The 24,800-nt window shown below is 36.2% G+C and overlaps 1 protein-coding gene across 1 annotated transcript in view; it reads right to left on the bottom strand.

The window, feature by feature from the left end:
* TINAG (tubulointerstitial nephritis antigen) overlaps positions 1-24,800 on the bottom strand; it is a 100,880-nt gene that overhangs the window by 46,953 nt on the left and 29,127 nt on the right. Inside the window, exons 5-7 of the mRNA XM_054493165.1 lie at positions 12,764-12,887; positions 8,589-8,739; positions 118-298 (exon numbers count right to left, since the gene is read on the bottom strand). Of these exons, the coding sequence (XP_054349140.1) occupies positions 118-298; positions 8,589-8,739; positions 12,764-12,887 (456 nt within the window). The remainder of the gene's footprint in view (positions 1-117; positions 299-8,588; positions 8,740-12,763; positions 12,888-24,800) is intronic.

The following is a 24,800-nucleotide window of genomic DNA, read 5'->3' as shown; positions in this document are numbered from 1 at the left end:
ATAACATTTATTTTAGAATATAATAGTTTTAAATAGTTTTTAAATTGTTTTAGTTACAGTAGAGCTATATACGTTTGAGAAAGCCAACTATTCTTGATTCTTGCCATTTATACTTACGTTGGAAGATACTCTGTATGGAGGAGAACATTGATAGATCCTGTTAGATTTTTCTACGTTGTTGGGACATGGCTTCGTGGCATGCCGTTTTCCTCGCCCATCAGACCTGCTTGCCATGGCACACCCATTGTTGGTAGCATTTTGGTCTTTGGAAAGTGGATAGCATGCGTGGGATACCAGTCTATGAGGAATAAGCAAAGAAGCAAAGGTAATATTTAGGAGAATGTCATAATATCCTTTGTATATTTAATCTTACTGAATTAAACATTCATAAATTATTCTGGTTACTTACATGCATAATTTTCAAAATAGTGACTGACTCCAACACAGAAGCTCAATGACATTACACTCTTCCCTACCCTCCTCTTATTTTTTCATTATAATTTAAAAAGTCTTGCTTTGATCAATTTTTTATAAATAATTCTATCTGTAGTATAGAATTTCCTGAAGATAAAAAATGGCTGTCAATATTAAGTCTGTGGTAATATTAATAGGGGAAGGACCCCTTCAACCTGTTTATATAATTATAATTTGGAAAAGCTAAATTTAATATAAACAAGACAATGAATCTATTTCCAGATGGGATATTAAAATTATGTAAGTTGTAGTTTTAAAGTTTTTATTTTGTTTTGTTTTTGTGTTTGTATATTTTTATTAAGTTATAGATATGTTCACATAATACAAACAATTATATATCTGTAGTTCATGGTACTTTGAGGGAAATAGCATAATATTAATATAATATTAAATGTTAATAAAGTAGAAAACTATCAGACATGTGTATTATCTAAAAGATAGAGAAAATGATTTTGATTTCTGATTTTGAAAGTAAACATAGCAAAGTACAAATTATTTGGCACCAATTCAAACATAATAATATTGAATAAAAAGGTAAATTGTAAGGGCAATAAAATCATGGTAATGGTATTGTAGATACTCTATGCTGAAATGGCCATAGATGTATCCACTAGGATTGGTTCATGAAAATGTAATAGTTTCGAGGGGGGAGGAGCCAAGATGGCCGAATAGGAACAGCTCCGGTCTACAGCTCCTAGCGTGAGCGACACAGAAGATGGGTGATTTCTGCATTTCCATATGAGGTACCGTGTTCATCTCACTAGGGAGTGCCAGACAGCGGGCGCAGGTCAGTGGGTGAGTGCACGGTGCGCCAGCCGAAGCAGGGGCGAGGCATTGCCTCACTCCGGAAGCGCAAGGGGTCAGGGAGTTCCCTTTCCAGGGGTGACAGACGGCACCTGGAAAATCGGGCCACTCTCACCCGAATACTGTGCTTTTCCGACGGGCTTAGGAAACGGTGCCTCAGGAGAGTATAGCCCACACCTGGCTCAGAGGGTCCTACGCCCACGGAGTCTCGCTGATTGCTAGCACAGCAGTCTGAGATCAAACAGCAAGTCCGCAGCCAGGCTGGGGGAGGGGCGACCACCATTGCCTAGGCTCCCTTCGGTAAACAAAGCAGCCTGGAAGCTTGAACTGGGTGGAGCCCACCACAGCTCAAGGAGGCCTGCCTGCCTCTGTAGGCTCCACCTCTGGGGGCAGGGCACAGACAAACAAAAAGACAGCAGTAACCTCTGCAGACTTAAATGTCCCTGTCTGACAGCTTTGAGGAGAGCAGTGGTTCTCCCAGCATGCAGCTGGAGATCTGAGAATGGGCAGACTGCCTCCTCAAGTGGGTCCCTGACCCCTGACCCCCGAGCAGCCTAACTGGGAGGCACCCCCCAGCAGGGGCAGACTGACACCTCACACGGCCGGCCAGGTAATCCAACAGACCTGCAGCTGAGGGTCCTGTCTGTTAGAAGGAAAACTAACAGAAAGGACATCCACACCAAAAACCCATCTGTACATCACCATCATCAAAGACCAAAAGTAGATAAAACCACAAAGATGGGGAAAAAACAGAGCAGAAAAACTGGAAACTCTAAAAAGCAGAGTACCTCTCCTCCTCCAAAGGAACGCAGTTCCTCACCAGCAATGGAACAAAGCTGGATGGAGAATGACTTTGACGAGCTGAGAGAAGAAGGCTTCAGACGAACAAATTACTCCAAGCTATGGGAGGATATCCAAACCAAAGGCAAAGAAGTTGAAAACTTTGAAAAAAATTTAGAAGAATGTATAACTAGAATAACCAATACAGAGAAGTGCCTAAAGGAGCTGATGGAGCTGAAAACCAAGGCTCGAGAACTACGTGAAGAATGCAGAAGCCTCAGAAGCTGATGCGATCAAATGGAAGAAAGGGTGTCAGCCCTGGAAGATGAAATGAATGAAATGAAGCGAGAAGGGAAGCTTAGAGAAAAAAGAATAAAAAGAAACGAGCAAAGCCTCCAAGAAATGTGGGACTATGTGAAAAGACCAAATCTACGTCTGATTGGTGTACCTGAAAGTGACGGGGAGAATGGAAACAAGTTGGAAAACATTCTGCAGGATATTATCCAGGAGAACTTCCCCAATCTAGCAAGGCAGGCCAACATTCAGATTCAGGAAATACAGAGAACCCCACAAAGATACTCCTCGAGAAGAGCAACTCCAAGACACATAATTGTCAGATTCACCAAAGTTGAAATGAAGGAAAAAATGTTAAGGGCAGCCAGAGAGAAAGGTCGGGTTACCATCAAAGGGAAGCCCATCAGACTAACAGCGGATCTCTCGGCAGAAACCCTACAAGCCAGAAGAGAGTGGGGGCCAATATTCAACATTATTAAAGAAAAGAATTTTCAACCCAGAATTTCATATCCAGCCAAACTAAGCTTCATAAGTGAAGGAGAAATAAAATCCTTTACAGACAAGCAAATGCTGAGAGATTTTGTCACCACCAGGCCTGCCCTAAAAGAGCTCCTGAAGGAAGCACTAAACATGGAAAGGCACAACTGGTACCAGCCACTGCAAAATCATGCCACAATGTAAAGACCATCAAGACTAGAAAGAGACTGCATCAACTAATGAGCAAAATAACCAGCTAACATCATAATGACAGGATCAAATTCACACATAACAATATTAACTTTAAATGTAAATGGACTAAATGCTCCAATTAAAAGACACAGACTGGCAAATTGGATAAAGACTCAAGACCCATCAGTGTGCTGTATTCAGGAAACCCATCTCACGTGCAGAGACACACATAGGCTCAAAATAAAAGGATGGAGGAAGATCTACCAAGCAAATGGAAAACAAAAAAAGGCAGGGGTTGCAATCCTAGTCTCTGATAAAACAGACTTTAAACCAACAAAGATCAAAAGAGACAAAGAAGGCCATTACATAATGGTAAAGGGATTAATTCAACAAGAAGAGCTAACTATCCTAAATATATATGCACCCAATACAGGAGCACCCAGATTCATAAAGCAAGTCCTGAGTGACCTACAAAGAGACTTAGACTCCCACACATTAATAATGGGAGACTTTAACACCCCACTGTCAACATTAGACAGATCAACGAGACAGAAAGTCAACAAGGATACCCAGGAATTGAACTCAGCTCTGCACCAAGCAGACCTAATAGACATCTACAGAACTCTCCACCCCAAATCAACAGAATAGACATTTTTTTCAGCACCACACCACACCTATTCCAAAATTGACCACATACTTGGAAGTAAAGCTCTCCTCAATAAATGTAAAAGAACAGAAATTATAACAAACTATCTCTCAGATCACAGTGCAATCAAGCTAGAACTCAGGATTAAGAATCTCACTCAAAACCGCTCAACTACATGGAAACTGAACAACCTGCTCCTGAATGGCTACTGGGTACATAATGAAATGAAGGCAGAAATAAAGATGTTCTTTGAAACCAACGAGAACCAAGGCACAACATACTAGAATCTCTGGGATGCATTCAAAGCAGTGTGTAGAGGGAAATTTATAGCACTAAATGCCCACAAGAGAAAGCAGGAAAGATCCAAAATTGACACCCTAACATCACAATTAAAAGAACTAGAAAAGCAAGAGCAAACACATTCAAAAGCTAGCAGAAGGCAAGAAACAACTAAAATCAGAGCAGAACTGAAGGAAATAGAGACACAAAAAACCCTTCAAAAAATTAATGAATCCAGGAGCTGGTTTTTTGAAAGGATCAACAAAATTGATAGACCGCTAGCAAGATTAATAAAGAAAAAAAGAGAGAAGAATCAAACAGACGCAATAAAAGATGATAAAGGGGATATCACCACCGATCCCACAGAAATACAAACTACTATCAGAGAATATTACAAACACCTCTACGCAAATAAACTAGAAAATCTAGAAGAAATGGATAAATTCCTCAACACATACACCCTCCCAAGACTAAACCAGGAAGAAGTTGAATCTCTGAATAGACCAATAACAGGAGCTGAAATTGTGGCAATAATCAATAGCTTACCAACCAAAAAAAGTCCAGGACCAGATGGGTTCACAGCCGAATTCTACCAGAGGTACAAGGAGGAGCTGGTACCATTCCTCCTGAAACTATTCCAATCCATAGAAAAAGAGGGAATCCTCCCTAACTCATTTTATGAGGCCAGCATCATCCTGATACCAAAGCCGGGCAGAGACACAACCAAAAAAGAGAATTTTAGACCAATATCCTTGATGAACATTGAGGCAAAAATCCTCAATAAAATACTGGAAACAGAATCCAGCAGCACATCAAAAAGCTTATCCACCATGATCAAGTGGGCTTCATCCCTGGGATGCAAGGCTGGTTCAATATACGCAAATCAATATATGTAATCCAGCATATAAACAGAACCAAAGGCAAAAACCACATGATTATCTCAATAGATGCAGAAAAGGCCTTGGACAAAATTCAACAGCCCTTCATGCTAAAAACTCTCAATAAATTAGGTATTGATGGGACGTATCTCAAAATAATAAGAGCTATCTATGACAAACCCACAGCCAATATCATACTGAATGGGCAAAAACTGGAAGCATTCCCTTTGAAAACTGACACAAGACAGGGATGCCCTCTCTCACCACTTCTATTCAACATAGTGTTGGAAGTTCTGGCCAGGGCAATTAGGCAAGAGAAGGAAATAAAGGGTATTCAATTATGAAAAGAGGAAGTCAAATTGTCCCTGTTTGCAGATGACATGATTGTATATCTAGAAAACCCCATCGTCTCAGCCCAAAATCTCCTTAAGCTGATAAGCAACTTCAGCAAAGTCTCAGGATACAAAATCAATGTACAAAAATCACAAGCATTCTTATACATCAATAACAGACAAACAGAGAGCCAAATCATGAGTGAACTCCCATTCACAATTGCTTCAAAGAGAATAAAATACCTAGGAATCCAACTTACAAGGGATGTGAAGGACCTCTTCAAGGAGAACTACAAACCACTACTCAAGGAAATAAAAGAGGATACAAAGAAATGGAAGAACATTCCATGCTCATGGGTAGGAAGAATCAATATCGTGAAAATGGCCATCCTTCCCAAGGTAATTTACAGATTCAATGCCATCCCCATCAAGCTACCAATGACTTTCTTCACAGAATTGGAAAAAACTACTTTAAAGTTCATATGGCACCAAAAAAGAGCCCGCATCACCAAGTCAATCCTAAGCCAAAAGAACAAAGCTGGAGGCATCACACTACCTGACTTCAAACTATACTACAAGGCTACAATAACCAAAACAGCATGGTACTGGTACCAAAACAGAGATATAGATCAATGGAACAGAACAGAGCCCTCAGAAATAATGCCACATATCTACAACTATCTGATCTTTGACAAACCTGACAAAAACAAGCAATGGGGAAAGGATTCCCTATTTAATAAATGGTGCTGGAAAAACTGGCTAGCCATATGTACAAAGCTGAAACTGGATCCCTTCCTTACACCTTATAGAAAAATCAATTCAAGATGGATTAAAGACTTAAATGTTAGACCTGAAACCATAAAAACCCTGGAAGAAAACCTAGGCATTACCATTCAGGACATAGGCATGGGCAAGGACTTCATGTCTAAAACACCAAAAGCAATGGCAACAAAAGCCAAAATTGACAAATGAGATCTAATTAAACTAAAGAGCTTCTGCACAGCAAAGGAAACTACCATCAGAGTGAACAGGCAACCTACAAATTGGGAGAAAATTTTCGCAACCTACTCATCTGACAAAGGGCTAATATCCAGAATCTACAATGAACGCCAACAAATTTCCAAAAAAAAACCAAACAACCCCATCAAAAAGTGGGCGAACGACATGAACAGACACTTCTCAAAAGAAGACATTTATGCAGCAAAAAAACACATGAAAAAATGCTCACCATCACTGGCCATCAGAGAAATGTAAATCAAAACCACAATGAGATACCATCTCACACCAGTTAGAATGGCAATCATTAAAAAGTCAGGAAACAACAGGTGCTGGAGAGGATGTGGAGAAATAGGAACACTTTTACACTGTTGGGGGGACTGTAAACTAATTCAATCATTGTGGAAGTCAGTGTGGCGATTCCTCAGGGATCTAGAACTAGAAATTCCATTCGACCCAGCCATCCCATTACTGGGTATACACCCAAAGGACTATAAATCATGCTGCTATAAAGACACATGCACACGTATGTTTATTGCAGCATTATTCACAATAGCAAAGATTTGGAACCAACCCAAATATCCAACAATGATAGACTGGATTAAGAAAATGTGGCACATATACATCATGGAATACTATGCAGCCATAAAAAATGATGAGTTCATGTCCTTTGTAGGGATATGGATGAAATTGGAAATCATCATTCTCAGTAAACTATCACAAGAAGAAAAAACCAAACACCGCATATTCTCACTCATAGGTGGGAATTGAACAATGAGAACACATGGACACAGGAAGGGGAACATCACACTTCGGGGACTGTTGTGGGGTGGGGGGAGGGGGGAGGGATAGCATTGGGAGATATACCTAATGCTAGATGACGAGTTAGTGGGTGCAGCGCACCAGCATGGCACATGTATACATATGTAACTAACGTGCACATTGTGCACATGTACCATAAAACCTAAAGTATAATAATAATAATAATAATAAAATAAAAAATAAATAAATAAATAAAAATAAAAATAAAAATAAAAAAGAAAATGTAATAGTTTCCAACACAGTAGGAGAATCTGAGGAAAGAACATGACAAAAGCAAAACCATTGAAAACACTCAAACAACCTAAAAAATATTGCATTAAATGCATTACACTTGTATTAAATGATGAGTGCTGTGGACTGAATGGTGTTGCTTTAAAATTCATATGTTGAAGCACTTATACCCAATGTAATGATATTTGGAGGTAGGCCTTTGGGAGATAATTAACTTTAAAGGATGTCATAAGGGTAGGGCCATAATAGATACGATTAGTGCCCTTATAAGAAAAGGAAGAAACCAGAGCTGTCTTTCATCATGTAAGGACACTGTGAGAAGGTGTCCATCTGAAAGCCAGAAAGAGAGCCCTCAACAAGAACCAAATCAGCCTGGTCCTGGATTTTGCAGCCTCCACAACATCAGTGTTTGCTGTTGAAGACACTCAGTCTACAGAATTTTGTTACAGCACCCCAAGCAATCCAATACAATGAGATTTAGTCAGGTCTCAATAATAATTTTTAAGTTCTTAAAGGGCTGTTATTTTTTATCATAATACAAAATGCAAGCCAACCAAGCACTAGTATACAAGGAAAGTATCAGCCCAAGTTGCCCATTCAAAGTACCACATTTTAGGGAAAACATATGAAAAAATTTAAAGCAATTTATTGCAACCCATCAAAATCTGACATCCATTGTTTTCTGTAGCATCTGACTAGTCCTATAGCGGACCCAGAGCACTGAGTGGATGATGAAGAGCAAGTGAGCAGTACATATATACAACACTCTTTATCAGCTGCAGCTTCTTTAGCTGAATAACTCAGCTTTTTAGCAGATCAGCTCTTATAGAAGACACAAGGATGTTATATGGGTATCAGCCTACATGAAAGTAAGGAAATGCAGCCCCCCATTTTTCATCAAATGGAGTGGAGACAATTAATGAACAATACTGATGAGTTGAAACAACTGTAAATTATTTCTTTATATTATTATTCTTATGTTTAGCTTAATTTTACCTGACATTATCTGTTCATCAATCTGGGTAACTGAAAAGCACAGCAGAGAGATCAGCAACCCTGATTACTTTATTCTGTCTTTGGGGACTCCCTTGGCTCAGAGCAACAAAAAGAAAATATTTACTTGAGTCTTCAAAAGTAAAATTCATATTAATTTAGCTAGAAATGTATACATTCTTCAGGAGGTGTTTCTAATAGCTTCTAATCTCAATAGATAAGAAATATAGTATATATTTAAATGTAGCATAATATTTATATTCATGTAGATGTAGTATATATATTTTTAAGTACTTTTTTGTAAAAATCTTGGGATTAATTATTTTCCTTGTTCTAACACAATGCACCATTCATAAAAATCCTAGAAACACATGTTGAGCAGCTATTTACCCACGTTTTCTCAGGTACCACCAAGCCCTATCGATGCTTCCACTATTGCATCCATGACGGTTCTTGGCACAGCAAGAGATCAAATTCTGAGGGGATAGATTGGCCGTGTATCGACCCTTAGACTGAATTGCTATTCGGTCAGCAGCCACACCTGTTTCAAATAGAATATCAATTAATATTCAAATGATACACGGTATTTCTAATAAGGTACATAACCGTTTTTGTTTGAACCCTAACGTAGTCTTTAAAACTGTGTATAATTTATAATTAAAGCCAAAGAGCATTAATATATTTATGTATTCCAGCCAGTTGAACTGTGTCATACTTTCAGTTATAATTTTTGTCCTATTTTGATATTACTCAATTGTCCTATTGACGTCAAAGATTTTTCTAGTTTCTTGTTCCTTTGATGTTCTGTATACTCCTGAACTCCTCATTAAGGAATCTGTCAAGTGAAACTCTTGGAGGGCAAGAGCCATACGTTCCTTATATTTCCATTTCCTGTACCTAGAACCGTATCTTGCATATAGTCATGGGAAAATACATATTTTCTAAATGAATTTAACTAAACCAGGGCAATCAAGAAAACTAACCATAGAAATATTCATTGGAAATTCATCCACAGTCATCTGATATATTGGAGTAAAACTGAATTCTTTGTTTTTAAACTGGTTTAATCTAATTTAACTACCCAGGAGACCATACTTAAGCTAATCCAGACTAATATGAATCTATCTTATAGTCTCAACTATGTATCTAAAGGCTACATAGCACACTTTTGTGCTCATAATATAAATGAAAATTATTATCTTAATCTTGTTTTAGTAGACATGGAATTCAGCTTGTTTATACATATATATAAAAGAAAGTGAATATATTTATTTAGTTACAATTACTGTTACTACTGTTACTGTTGTAACTACTGTTAACTAATACTATTAGTTACATATAATATAGTTTATTATATATAGCTATACATGTAATTATATATACAATCTAATAGGTATATATGTAACTGATTATATGTAATGCTATATACAACTGATGATATAGTTATGACTATCATATTGTTAACTAATATCATTATATATATATACACACACGCACAAACTTTTTATTATTGAAACTTCTATTCTTTTGTTATATGATTTCCTAGAATTGTAATTGTTATTAGTTCATTCCTTTCCTCAACACATTTATTAAACACCTAATAACTGACAGGCATTGTAGCACTGGAAATTACAATGATGAACAAGAAACAAGGGAGACATAGTTCTGCCCTCTTAGAATAATAGACCAGGGAAACTAATCAACCAGTAGCAAAACCCTACAGATGTCATCATTTTGATCATGGTACCAAAATAAACTAATGTGAGTGATGAGATTGTGAAAAAATTGGGGTGGGTACCATTTTAGTACAGACTTTTTTGTTGAATATCTGGAACAGTCTTGTTGAATATCTGGTACAGTCTTGTTCAGTCTTGTTCTAAGTGAGTTTCTTACTCCCTTTTAATTAAAGGCAACGAAATAATAACCTTTCTTCTATTCATTCACTTTTCTTAGTGAAAGTTTTAGTTTTTTTCTCATCAAAATTGTTAGTGTCCTGAAACCCCTCAAGTTGCTAATTAAAAATTTTTCTAAAATAATTCATTTAATTCATTTACACATATATCTTTGTATACACATAGTTTTAATGTAACTACAGCATATTACAATGCTTTAGGGCAATTGCTGGCATTCTTTAGATGCTCAATATGTGTTAAATCTATAACCTCCAACTCCCTACTAAATTCCCATCTACTATTGCACTAGGATATATTTCATAGGAGCAAATGGCATTACACGACTTCTGATAGTCTCAAGAAAATAATTCTCCATTTCATCAAAGAAAGGAGAAATTCTTTGAAGCTTTGACATTCAGCACAGGGGTTTAGAATGAAATCGAAATTTTAAAAAATGGTGTAACTGTGTTTTCATTCAGAAAATACTTTTATAGTGTAGAGAAAACAGTAATCCAGAAGTTGGAAGCCTGGTCTCCAGGATTATTTCCGATATTTCTCATCTTTTGGCTTCAGATAAGCCACTTTACCTATTTGGGCCTCGTTTATAATACTAGAGGCTTCAATAAGGTGACCTTTAAAATCTCTTCCAGCCTCACAAATCTGTAGATTTCAACTAAAGGATAAATGTTTTAAATCCTAATGTTATGCAATATGTTGCTCTTATACCGACATTTCTGAATCTCAATGATGGTTTAGCTAAAATTGACTTGAAATATTTAGAAAAGGTCAGAATATTTAAGAATGACTCAGTTCAACCAATTGTTTTCCACTCTCTTCTTAAAAACTCTCACTAGACAGTACCTCTGAGACACACTCTATTCTTTCCCTTGCTTATTTTATTCTGTCTTCAAATGTATGTGAAACATATCACTCCCACTACTCCAAACACCTTTATCTCTTCAGCTTCTGAAAAATAGCTTGAATTTCATTTGATTACATAACTTTTGAAAATATATGTGCATATTTTTAAGAGTCTTATTTATTCAATTTTATAGCTTTTAGTTTCTCTGAGAGATAATTTTTTTTTGTAACTAATACTTCTCGACACAATTTTTTAGATCTTTATGATAATTTAGTTTATTTTTTTCTTTATTTAACACAAAAAAGAATTGCCCTAATTTATCATACCGAATTCACAGGATACAAAACTATGTCCTTTGGAATCACAAAAGGAAACCTCTCTCTGGTGTTCCGTGAATTAGGTAGGGGAACAATCCTGACTTGGTGCAGTGCAGAGGCTATCTGTGGGGTTGAGACCTGGGAACACCAAAATATATCCTCCACCCTAGCAAGTTGCTTTCAGTATTTCACCATGAATGTTTTTCTTCAGATATCTTCAGAAATACTGGCATAATATAAATTTTAGGCAAAATTCTTATAGATCTAGGTGTAACACGTTAACCACATGAATATAAAATGGCAAACGGTTTATTATATCAAACCTCTCTCCACCCATCTGAAACAACCTTAATCTTCTTTATATTATCTGGTCTTATCCATCAATAGACAAACAAATTTTAGCTCAGAAAGGTCTCCATGTGGGTCCCTGACACATCAAGGACAGCATAAGATAGCCAGAGAGGGGGTGTGGGCAGCAGTGAATTAACAAATGTAGCCACTTGGGGTGAGCTTGGCTACCATTATGATTCTAACAAAGGCATTTCTGGAGTTGTCTGATGGATACCATGGAGGAATGATATTTAGACAAAGATGTCAGCATTTCTCTGTCCCAGGATATGCTGCCTTTCAGAGCTGGCTTCTTGAACAGCCTATGTACTTGTTCACAATCCTTCAATGGCTTTAAACTGTCTTTGAACACTGTTGAAATTACCTGCAAACCCTAGAGCATGGTTTTATGAAGATAATTGAATGAGAGCCAATCAACATCATGTTAGGTTTCATTTAATTGCTGAAATATATTCAACACTCCTTTGAGGATAATTTTGGAGACCTAATTTGAGGGTTAGCCTGTAACTAATTTATTGGATTTGTGAATTTACATGAAAGTAACTATAAAAGAGTCATTGCGTATACTTTTTGAGTAACAGTGGACTTAATTTGGAAGCTATTCTTATTAAAAGATCAGTTACATTACTTTTGAGTCAGAAACTATATATTTGCTTATATTTATTTAAAATGAAATAAAATCCATTTGATCCATTATTATTTAGGTTTAAAGTCTTACTTCACATCAAATTAGATTAACAACTATTTTTGCAAATCATATAAAGAGTAAAGATATGAGGATTATGTGGGCGTGTCTATGTGTATATTAGAATTGTAAATAATATATGAATGAAGAAGAACCTTAATCCTTTTTTATTATCTGGCCTTAACTCTGAATAGACAAACACATTTTAGTGAATTTATTTTGTCACTCTTTTGATTCACTCTCTATTTAAAATTGCACCCTAAAAATAAAAAACAACTTTTAGACTAAAAATGGATTTTTTTATATAATCTTCAGGTTACTTTCTTCAGTCATAATGAGATTTTATTTGATCATATGCTAATATTTAAATATTCTAATTGTTGAAATTGTTCAATTATTCCCTCAGTCTCTAGAGCCAAAAGGAGTAGTTTATAAGGAAGGAATTAAAATGACTTTATTACTTGCAGTGGAAAATGCCCAGGATGCAGCACAATTTTTTTGATCCAATGGGCCATGAGTCCATCCAGGCCATTTATAAGAAGCAACAAAAAACTCTGGAAGATCAGTTGTTGCAGGTAAAGAAGCCTAAAGAGGAAGAAGAGGTACATGTATGAGATTTTCTCAAATATGTCTCAATAGGAAAATGCCATGCCCTTTTATAAAGTTATAATTTTTTTAAAATTATTTTATACATCCAAGTTTCCAGATGAACTATAGCTATGTGGGATTTATATTTCACTCTATGGTTAAAAACGACAATTCAATATGGGGACTCATAACCTAATACAAAGTCATGAGAAAAATACATAGAATGGTTTTACTGGGTTACTGCACAGTGCAGTAATATCAGCCAATGTTTCTATCACCTTGAATCAGAGTTTTGCACATCCATAGGAAGACCACGTGGTGTTATTCAAATTTGTCCTCATAAAGAACATTTACTTCTCTGTCTCTCCTATTTTAAAGAGTGTATGTGATTCTGAGATGAAATTAATTTTGAAAGGGTGCATTTATGACAATTATGTATTATATGTGTATAGAGCCCCAAGGAACACATCAATTTTACACCAGCTATTAGGAAATACAACTGCGATGAACTGGTTGATATTTATAAAATACTTGAAGACTAAAAAGGACTTCAGGGCTGGGCACGGTGGCTCACGCCTGTAATCCCAGCACTTTGGGAGGCCGAGGCGGGTGGATCACAAGGTCAGGAGTTCGAGACCAGCTTGGCCAACGTGGTGAAAACCCGTCTTTACTAAAAATACAAAAAGTTAGCCGGGCGTGGTGGCGGGCACCTGTAATCCCAGCTACTCAGGAGGCTCAGGTGGGAGAATCACTTGAACCTGGGAGGCGGAAATTGCAAGAGGTTGCAGTGAGCCGAGATCACGCTACTGCACTCCAGCCTGGGCGACAGTGCAAGACTACATCTCAAAAAAAAAAAAAAAAAAGACTTCAGGAAGTGTGTAAGAGCAACTGTGCAAAATTATGTCTTAAGAGCCCAGGTTAAAGCTGTGACAAAGTCTGTTTTGGCTGCCATCTTTCCAAGAAGCCAATTAAATTGTAAACTTGTTCTGTTCATTTCATTCAAAGAAAATCTAGAACACAATAACCTGTTATTTCCCAAACTTTTCTAAAGAGATGACTTTCACTTCCAAAAATAATCAGGCTTAAACCAAATAACGATTTGTTTATTAGTTTTTCATCAGTTGTGTATATACGTTCTCACACACACACACACATGCACCCCAATCATTTCTGAGCGTTCTTTAAAGTTTTGAAAGTGTTTTAATGTCTTAATACTCATTATTTTATTTTGTCTTCTCAATATTCCTATGTGATATACTCAGGGACAAATATTATTAGCTCTTTTTTATGAATGAGAAAACTAACTTTTAACAGTTAAAAGACATGTTGAGTCCCTCAGCTAAATGAGAAATGCTCCTAGGACTACACTCAGGCTTCTAAATTCTTAACTGCTTCGTTTCTATTGTTTCCCTGCTTTATCAGAAATATATGGCTAATTTGCAGCAGACATAAAGTGTTAAAAATTTTTACCAGTTTAAAAGTTTTATGATTGTGCCTTGAACTAGTCATATTACTGATCTGGTTGGTATCTTGCAAAAAAAAATTACTTCTGATAAGTACATAATAGCTTCCAAGATTAAAACAAGGAATGTTTAGAATTTACAAGTCTGCTTGAAAAGGTTTTCATCCAAAATAATCTATAAATTTGTATTTTAATAGGGGAGTTCAGTTTTGACTTAGAAAACTATTACCACCCGATAAGAAAGTTATTATATCCTGAGGTCCATTACTGCTATTTTGATGATGGAAGAAAGTGCCAAAAACATCAAGCAGATCATTGTGAAGTGCTTGCATGATAACTTCAAAGATGGTATCATAGAAAGCTAAGTGATTTGGGGGTTTTGATGACATTAGATGGACTGCATTGCAGAATCTTAGGGTTGAGGCAGAATACATTTATTGCTCTGGGTAGATAATTTGAGAGATACAGACTCACTTTTGAAAGGTGCCTTCCTAGCTGAGGCAGAAATATACGTATATTAAAACTCATACCCTTCAATTTTGTATTATTGGTTTGTCAGTGTGCCTTTAAGCATTTATAATACTAAGTTGCCTCATGTTTTCAGAAAAATAGTGGAGTGTCAATTGTTATTTTATCACTTTAAAATTTCAACTTAATGACAAAGCTAGGATATGTTCCTTCTACTCTACTGATACAATAAACATATAACTATTACTTTAAACACAATTCAGCAGGGTTGGGTTATTTAGAAATTGACCTCCACATTTGAAAGCCTACCAGAGTGCTTTGCATATGGGAGATACTCAATAAATATTTAATAATAATAATGAAATACGTATCTATCAAGTAAAAGTATGTTTTCCTCCATAGGCACTTTAAGTTAAATCATAATACCAGCATGCATTTGTCGCTTTTATTATTTATTCTTTAAAAATGAAAAAATACAAATGGTGAATCTGTCTCAATAAGACAAGGCAATAGTGAAACAACAAGCAAAATGACATTTTTATTAAAAACTTATTTACCAATCCACTAAGCCAGATCAATTTATGAAGATCATCTGTTGGATTTTCAAGATTTTTACCATTTATTTATTACTGCTTTTACTAAAAATGAGCTCCTAGGATTTGAGGAGCAGCAGGCACATATTTTTTATCTGCCTCATGATATCAGCTAATCTGATATTATAAAACCACAGAAAATTTTATATTTCATTATTTCATAATTACTGTATTCCTCTGTAAAGTAAATTGTTTAGAGTTTATAAATAAAGGCAAGCATCACAGAATAATGGCTGTTAGGAATTGGTAATAGAAGTTTGGCTTTAATGAATGATACATTTGTTTTTAATTTTTTTTTTCTTAATAAAGCAAAAGAATCAAGAAGATCAGCTGATAGTGACAGAAATTCCAAAATGACACTGGCTTAAGTAGATAGAAATTCATTTTTAACAAAGGCTTACAGGATTTCATATAGATATGCTTAATTCTTTTCATTGTAATGTTGAAAAATATTTTAATCAGGATCTAACCATATTTCCAAATCAGTATTAGCCAAATTTGATGTTCAATGTGAACAGTCTCCCTGCTTCAGTATTTTTATTTAAAAATTAGAAATTAAAGATATTGTGGGCAAATATGGGAATTAAATACAACAACAAACACTGGAGAATTGTATAACATTTGCATTTAATTAAATTAAAATCTCTAAAAGAGTGGTGGAAATGTAATCATAGCATAGCTTGAGATAAATTGATCAATTTTCTCAGGAACCTCAGAATAAATTCTAAACATTCTTACAATTGAGTCTGTATCTACACAATATCCTCTATGTGCATCAGCCCTATATTTTTAGTTGTATTTCCCACCACCCATTTAAGCTTGGATGCTTATAGTGACCTGAGAACCAAATGAAGCAACAGAGAATGAAATTCTGTTATGACCTTTACAATCTAAGGTCAGTGGCCGCGAATACCAAGAAATTTTGGAACTATTTGATACTGGGGATGAAAAGGCTGATTTTCTAGTTGCTAATGGCTAAATGAATTTCTCATCTTCAACAATATTTGTCTTTGTGCTTTACCTTTAAAAGAGGTATCCTTTGATAAGTCTCTAGTTTTTTATAATAGAGTAATCTTTTAATGACTTCTTAAAAAGATCAATATGTAATGTAATTGCCCACTTCCCAGCCCCTCCATGCACCCCCCTCAACCCGCCTACCCAGGCTGCTATCACTAAGTTGTACCCTATGGAATGTAAGGTAGCTTCTGAGATCTTTCCTTAAGAGACAGCTGGCACTTGACTTTTACTCCTTTGTCTTGATCTTTCATATTTTTCTGTTGGCAGAAACATAGGCATTACAGACAGACATAGAGGAGTCCTGTTGAACCATTATATGACCTTGGAAATAAAGGTGCTGGGCAATGGAGCAACAAGAAGAATGAAGGGTGGGTATCCAACACCACAGAGTACAATTCCAGCACAGGGCTACCCACTTCCAGATTTACTGGTGAGAAATCAGTTTCTATCTTATTTAAGCAACCATCATTTTAAATTTTTGTCACTCTCAGCTGAGCCTAATCATAACTGAAACAGCACACATAATTGCCATTAAAGTTGCTAGGGCAATGTCATATTTCATTGAACCCAAGGCATCAACAAATGTAAGAAAGCATCTCAATTTCAGAGGTGTTAACAGGTGAAAAAAATATACATCTGAAAATGGATGAACTGTGATATTTCCTTAAATTAGTTCCTTAGAATACTAGTTCTGAGGAATTTTAATAGATAATTACAAAAGGAGTTAATAAAATATTTCTGAGAAACACCGGTTTTGAAAATTAGATTTTTGTCTTCACTGCAGGATTTTTTACAAACTGCTAATGTATGTGAGCTCTAAAACATGGTAATAATGTTCATGGTGTTAAATGTTCAGGATTTGGTCCAGTGCAAAATATTTTATTTTATTTCTTTTACATCATATCATTTTTATTGTGAAGCAGATCAATGAACTAGTCTTTTTTTTTTTTTTTTGAGACAGAGTCTTGCTCTGTTGCCTGGGAGTGCAGTGGCGGGATCTAGGCTCACTGCAACCTCCGCCTCCCAGTTTCAAACGATTCTCCTGCCTCAGCCTCCCGAGTAGCTGGGACTACAGGTGCGTGCCACCACACCCAGATAATTTTTCTTCATATTTTTAGTAGAGACGGGGTTTCACCGTGTTAGCTAGGATGGTCTTGATCTCCTGACCTTGTGATCCGCCTACCTCGGCCTCCCAAAGTGCTGAAATTACAGGTGTGAGCCACTCCTCCTGGCCAAACTAGTGTTTTATGGAACATGCTTTAGGTCAAGACAGACCCAGACACAGAGAGGCCAGAGAGTAGGTGCCTTTACTATGAACACACAAAATGACTTTAGAAATCTACTTTTTAACAGCCTAAAATATTTATTCATAGAGAAGAAAATAATAAATTTTTACATTTATTTTTGAAGATTTGTCCTGCAGTTATCAATCAGGTTCCACTGTGTTGTTCAAGCCGTAGTCAATTTTACCACAGTGTTATACATCAGACTGTGACTAGTGAAGAAATATCACATTGAAATCTGAAAATTGATTTGAGAGATAAGACATTCATTCTGCTACAAGTGCAGGTGAATAAGGAGTGAGGCCAGGTGTATATTTTCTAAAGTTTACTGAATGGTGTTAGGTTCCATTCTGAGAGAGACAGAAATAGTAAGAAGAAAGAAACACAAGTTTGACACTCTTTGAATTTTAAAATTCTTAATTCAGTGACAGCAAGAACAACTATCATCCTACTCTGTCGTCTGCTTTTCCCTACATGGATGAAAAAGTTCTGAGATGAGCTGAAGGAAACATATACAAACACAGTCTCCACCGTAACATCTGGCCCTGCTTCTCTTCCCCTCTTCTACGGCACCATCAGCCCTTCCTGTATTCCAGAAGTCTGATGCCATTTGCCTTACGTTCATGTGTGTGGGAGCTAAACATGAATTTTACGGAGAAAATGGTTGTTATTGCTCAATATTATAAAAAGTATATAACTGTGTTTTTCCCTTTTTTACTCAACGTTTTGGTTTCTACAGAGGCTTCTGTTTATAAGGGTGACATATGGTATTGCAATCAAGTAGGAGATGTTTGTTCAGACAGGGTTATTCCTAGTCAAGTCAAAAATTTCAAATCTCAGCCTGGCACGGTGGCTCACACCTGTAATCCCAGCATTTTGGGAGGCCGAAGCAGGCGGATCACCTGAGGGCAGGAGTTTGAGACCAGCCTGGCCAACATGGCAAAACCCTGTCTCTACTAAAAATACAAAGATTAGCCAGGCTTGGTGGCAGGTGCCTGTAATCCCAGCTACTCAGGAGGCTGAGGCAGGGATAATTGGTTGAACTCAGGAGGAAGAGGTTGCAGGAAGCAGAGATAGCAGCACTGCACTCCAGTGTGGGCAACAGAGCAAGACTCTGTCTCAAAAAAAAAAAAAAAAATCAAATCGCATGAACAGTAGAAACTAAACTTGGAAAATTACTTTAAGATTTTCAAAGATATTTCTTATGCCTCAGTACTTGGCTGTCATTGAAATATATTTCTGAAAGGAAAAAAATCCTCATATTATTACGTGTTATCTAGAGAATAATAAAGTATCCAGGTGATTAAAAAAATTTTCCATTTCTCACTTCAAAAATCATTGGCTTCAAAAGATTTTTTATTATAAAATAAATAAAGTATTATTTTACTTCAACTTCCAACATACTAGAAAGTATAACATTTTTTTCTTTGTTAGTTAATGCCAATACATTAATATATATTGGATGACTGAGAAAGGATGCTGTTCTGGTTAGCTATGAGATTGACTCAAACAATTTTAGATTATTTTACTTACAGCAATCTGATATTATATAATATAGTACACCAACAGGTTTTAAGTGCCATACTAGCCTTCTTAATATTTTAATTGTTTCCAAATAGTTCCACCTTAGACACAATACTTACCTGTAATAGCTTTAGCAACCTAATTAGTCTCCTTGGGAAATAAATAAAAATAATTTCAAAATTGCTAAAGAAACAAATTTTAATGGAGCCAAGCATACAAATGAACTCTTAATTTTCACATTTCTATGTGAAAATAGTATTTTTTCAAAATATTTTTAATATTTATAATAAGATATAACACAGTGAAGCTTCTTGGTTCTATCTCCCAAATTCACAAGCACTTGAACATTATGTCGGGAAAAACAATCAAGTACAAAGTTGATTTGATTTGATATAAGAGCATCATAGAACTCTCAGTTCACCAGAAATATATAAACTCTATCAGAGTCAATAAATCCAGGCCTACACCTTTCTTTATAAATGCTCCAAATAATGAAGGTTTTAATAACTTAGTCCTTACAACATTAACTTGCCTCAAAACCCTGCTATTCTCCCACAGTCAGTACAAGGGAGAAGGAACACCTTTATATATTACATAATAACATTTATTTAAACTTTACTATATTCTAAGTACTGTGCTAAGCATTTCTCATCCAGTATTTCATGGGACTTATGCAACCCTATGAGCTAGATACTACCACCATTGTCATTTTGTGCAGAAGAAGACTGAGGTAATAAGTGAAGGAGCCAGTAGACACGTTACGGGAATAATGACTTAAGCTAAGGAATGAAGCCAGGAAACCAGACAGGGAAGGAAAGAGCTTTCCCAGGAATTCAGGATGACTCATGGCTTATCTTTCCCATCCAGGGAAAATAATTTCCCGGATCTAAACTCTTACCCAAGCAATATGGCCAAGGAGATGTTTATGGAAGGAGGTGCATGGAAATTTTCAGCATGCTTGAAATCGTACCACTGTTGGCTACTGCCCACCCTGGCTGTATGTATAGTCTATCATACGTTGAAAATGATTTTTTAAAAGTTGGAGAAAAGTGTGTGTGGGGTGGTGAGGGGAGTGCACCAGTAATCGAGAAGAATTCCCACAAAAAGAAATTCATTGTCACTGTAGTTGGAGGCAGTTTGATATCACATATTGGGTTTTTCTATGTAGTCAACAGACTAAGAACTAGCTATAAAACTAACTGGTAGCTATAGCTTTCCAAAGCTTCCAGTTCAACTCAGTTCATACTTACTTCATGTTCTTCCTAGAAACACTTGCTGTTATTTCTGATTCTATTCTACCTGGCCACATATTAAAACCTCTCTAACACTCAGAAATTTAGTCCTAACTACTATGCCCTAGAAATAAGATGCATTTCCTTGACTTACATCATAAGTGTAATAGAACTCTTACTGGTTCAGCTGAATTTTTCTTATTGCTTTCCTGGAATTACTTGGCAATTCCAGGTGTTGTAACTTATTACAATAATTCAAAGCACTAGGTAATTTAAATTCTTCCCAACTCATCATTAAGAGTTTTAATTTAAATATCACCAGAATGACTTTTATGCAAACAAATCCCCACGAGCCAGTAAATGATTTTGAATTAAATTTCCTTTCCTTTGCTATGGTAAGTGGAAACTTGGGAAATAAATGTAAATCATTTTCTCTGGAACATAAAATATTCCAAGCTGCAGAAATTTGTTTATAAAGGATATGTTAGAAATAATTTTCAGGAAATATATAGAGACACATAAGTGAGTGTGTGGCCCACCGTGGCCCTCAATAAAAGCAAGTGAAAGAGCAAACCTTATAAAGGTCTGTCCTCTTTTCTTAAATAATGCTGCCTACTATTTTTTCTCACTGGGTAGGAACAAAAATGAAAAATAAAACAGAAAAAAAACTCTTTTTCTGTTGATCATACAGTTAGGTCACTCAAAACCATAAATCAGAGCCACATCTCTAAAGATTTAAATCTTATGATTGTAGGGGAGACACAAAAGTATATCAAAGCTGAACACTTCAGAAAGTTAGCTTTGGTTAAGAGATTAAAAGTCTTTTTACTACTTTGAACCTGAATTGGCCAACCCTATATTGGAAGTCTACTAACTGGAGTAAGTAGAGTTAGTAGAGTTCCAATTAGCGTTGGCCAATTCAGGAACTCTACTAAGGGGAAACGATTTTTTAGATGGCATGTCTACGAATATAAATAATTCTATGGTGGCTTTTAACCTCTCTCAATCTTGGCTTGACTTAACTTCTCGACCTCAATTTGCCTGTCTTTAAAATGAGAGTAATGATAGTATCCACTACATCATGCTGCTGGGAAAATTAAATGAGATCACGTACGAAACTGTAAGTGCTTTAACACACAACTACTTCATAAACGTTTGTTATTATCTTCTCTCATACTAGTTATAATTTAGAGGGCCCTGCTCCTGGAATTTGAATTGGAACAATAACTCAGGTGATTACATCACTCAAAAGCAAAGTACCTTAAACATTTGAAGAGAAACCCGTGCATTTACAACTCATCCAACAGCAAACAACAATCTTGCTTGCTAAAGATGCTGAGAGCTTCTAGGCAGCTGAGACTGAATGTCTTCATTGGAGAGTGGAGAGGTTACACTCCAGCAGCCTGGAAGCACCACTCTGCCCTGGGCATTCATAACAGACCTTGAATAAAATCACCATCTCAACTGGAAAGTCTATGTGCCTGGAGAACACCACACACTGGGTGGTAACACGGCAGATTTGTGAGTAACAGGTTTGTAATAATGAGAGATAGAAACTTCTTTGTGCAAGATACCTATTAGCAGATGATAACACCTCTTAAAAATGAAAGGGAAAAACCAATATGATAGTTCAAAGCATAAGAATGTTAGAAAACGAGGTAATTTTACAAAGGAGTTTGACAGGTCATCAGGGAAAATTTGAAGATATTCTTTTAACAGAAATCTTGAGGATTTTTGAGGATCAACTTTTACTAATCATCAAGGCATATATGTCTGAAGATACTAACATTTATTTTATTCTAACATGATAATGAATATTCCTATAGACAGGACAAAATAACTGTGTTTAGGTAGAAAAGAAAAATTGGAACAATGACTTGCTGAAGTACTGGCACACTGAATAACCAGTAATCCGAAATTCGTATTTGTGTGAAGTCATTATCAATGTAAATAAACACTCAATTATTCTTTTTCTGGATTATCAATTTTATTTTATTTTTATTATTATACTTCAAGTTCTGGGATACATGTGTAGAATGTGCAGATTTGTTACATAGGTATACATGTGCCATGGTGGTTTGCTGCACCCATCAACCCATCATCTACATTAGATATTTCTCCTAATGCTATCCCTCTCCTAGCCCCCAATCCCCCGACAGGCCCCAGTGCATGATGTTCCCCTCCCCGTGCCCGTATGTTTTTTTGTTCAACTCTCACTTATGAGTGAGAACATGCAGTGTTTGGTTTTCTGTTACTGTCTTAGTTTGCTGAGAATGATGGTTTCCAGCTTCATCCATGTCCCTGCAAAAGACATGAACTCATCTTTTTATGGCTGCATAGTATTCCATGGTATATATGTACCACATTTTCTTTATCCAGTCCATTATTGATGGGCATTTGGGTTGGTTCCAAGTCTTTGCTATTGTGAATGGTGCTGCAATAAACATATGTGTACATGTGTCTTTATAGTAGAATGATTTATAACCCTTTAGGTATATACCCAGTAATGAGATTGCTGGATCAAATGGTATTTCTAGTTCTAGATCTTTGAGGAACTGCCCCACTGCCTCCCACAATGGTTGAGCTAATTTACACTCCCATCACCAGTAAAAAACATTCCTATTGCTCCACATCCTCTCCAGCATCTGTTGTTTCCTGACTTTTTAATGATTGCCATTCTAACTGGCATGAGATGGTATCTCACTGTGGCTTTGATTTGCATTTCTCTAATGACCAGTGATGATGAGCTTTTCCTCATATGTTTGTTGACTGCATAAATGTCTTCTTTTGAGAAGTGTCTGTTCATATCCTTTGCCCGCTTTTTGATGGGGTTGTTTGTTTTTCTTATAAATTTGTTTAAGTTCCTAGTAGATTCTGGATATTAGTCCTTTGTCAGATGGATAGACTGCAAAAATTTTCTCCCATTCTGTAGGTTGCCTGTTCACTCTGATGATAGTTTCTTTTGCTGTGCAGAAGCTCCTTAGTTTAATTAGATCCCATTTGTGTATTTTGGCTTTTGTTGCCATTGCTTTTGGTGTTTTATTCATGAAGTCTTTGCCCGTGCCTATGTCCTGAATGGTATTGCCTAGGTTTTCTTCTAGGGTTTTTATGGTTTTAGGTCTTATGTTCAACTCTTTAATTCATCTTGAGTTAATTTTTGTATAAGGTGTAAGTTAAGGGGTCCAGTTTCAGTTTCTGCATATGGCTAGCCAGTTTTCCCAGCACCATTTATTAAATAGGGAATCCTTTCCCTATTGCTTGTTTTTGTCAGGTTTGTCAAAGATCAGATGGTTGTAAATGTGTGGTGCTATTTCTGAGGCCTCTGTTCTGTTCCATTGATCTATATATCTGTTTTAGTACAAGTACCATGCTGTTTTAGTTACAGTAGCCTTGTAGTATAGTTTGAAGTCAGGTAGCATGATGCCTCCATCTTTGTTCTTTTTGCTTAGGATTGTCTTGGCTATATGGGCTCTCTTTTCATTCCATATAAATTTAAAGTAGTATTTTCTAATTCTGTGAAGAAAGTCCATGGTAGCTTGATGGGAATAGCATGGAATCTATAAATTACTTTAGGCAGTATGGTCATTTTCACAATATTGATTCTTCCTATCCATGAGCATATGAGCATGGAATGTTTTTGCATTTGTTGATGTCTTCTCTTATTTTCTTGAGCAGTGGTTTGTAGTTCTCCTCGAAGAGATCCTTCACATCCCTTGTAGGCTGTATTCCGAGGTATCTTATTCTCTTTGTAGCAAATTGTGAATGAGAGTTCACTCATGATTTGGCTCTCTGTTTGTCTATTATTGGTGTATAGGAATGCTTGTGATTTTTTTCACATTGATTTTATATCCTAAGACTTTGCTGAAGTTGCTTATCAGCTTAAGGAGATTTGGGGCTGAAACAATGCAGTTTTCTAAATACGCAATCATGTCATCTGTAAGCAGAGACAATTTGACTTCCTTTCTTCCTGTATGAATACACTTTATTTCGTTCTCTTGCCTGATTGTCCTGGCCAGACCTTCCAATACTATGTTGAATAAAAGTGGTGAGAGAGGGCATCCTTGTCTTGGGCCAGTTTTCAAAGGGAATGCTTCCAGCTTTTGCCCATTCAGTATGATATTGGCTGTGGGTTTGTCATAAACAGTTCTTATTATTTTGAGATATGTTTCATCAATACCTAGTTTATTGAGTGTTTTTAGCATGAAGGTGTGTAGAGTTTTATCAAAGGTCTTTTCTGCATCTATTGAGATAATCATGTGGTTTTTGTCATTGGTTCTGTTTATGTGATGGATTACATTTATAGATTTGGATATGTTGAAGCAGCCTTGCAT

Source organism: Pongo pygmaeus, chromosome 5 (assembly GCF_028885625.2).
Source record: "Pongo pygmaeus isolate AG05252 chromosome 5, NHGRI_mPonPyg2-v2.0_pri, whole genome shotgun sequence".
Classification (NCBI taxonomy): Eukaryota; Metazoa; Chordata; class Mammalia; order Primates; family Hominidae; genus Pongo; species Pongo pygmaeus.
The sequence above is the reverse complement of the archived record's forward strand: the minus strand, read 5'-3'. Positions and strand labels throughout refer to the sequence as shown.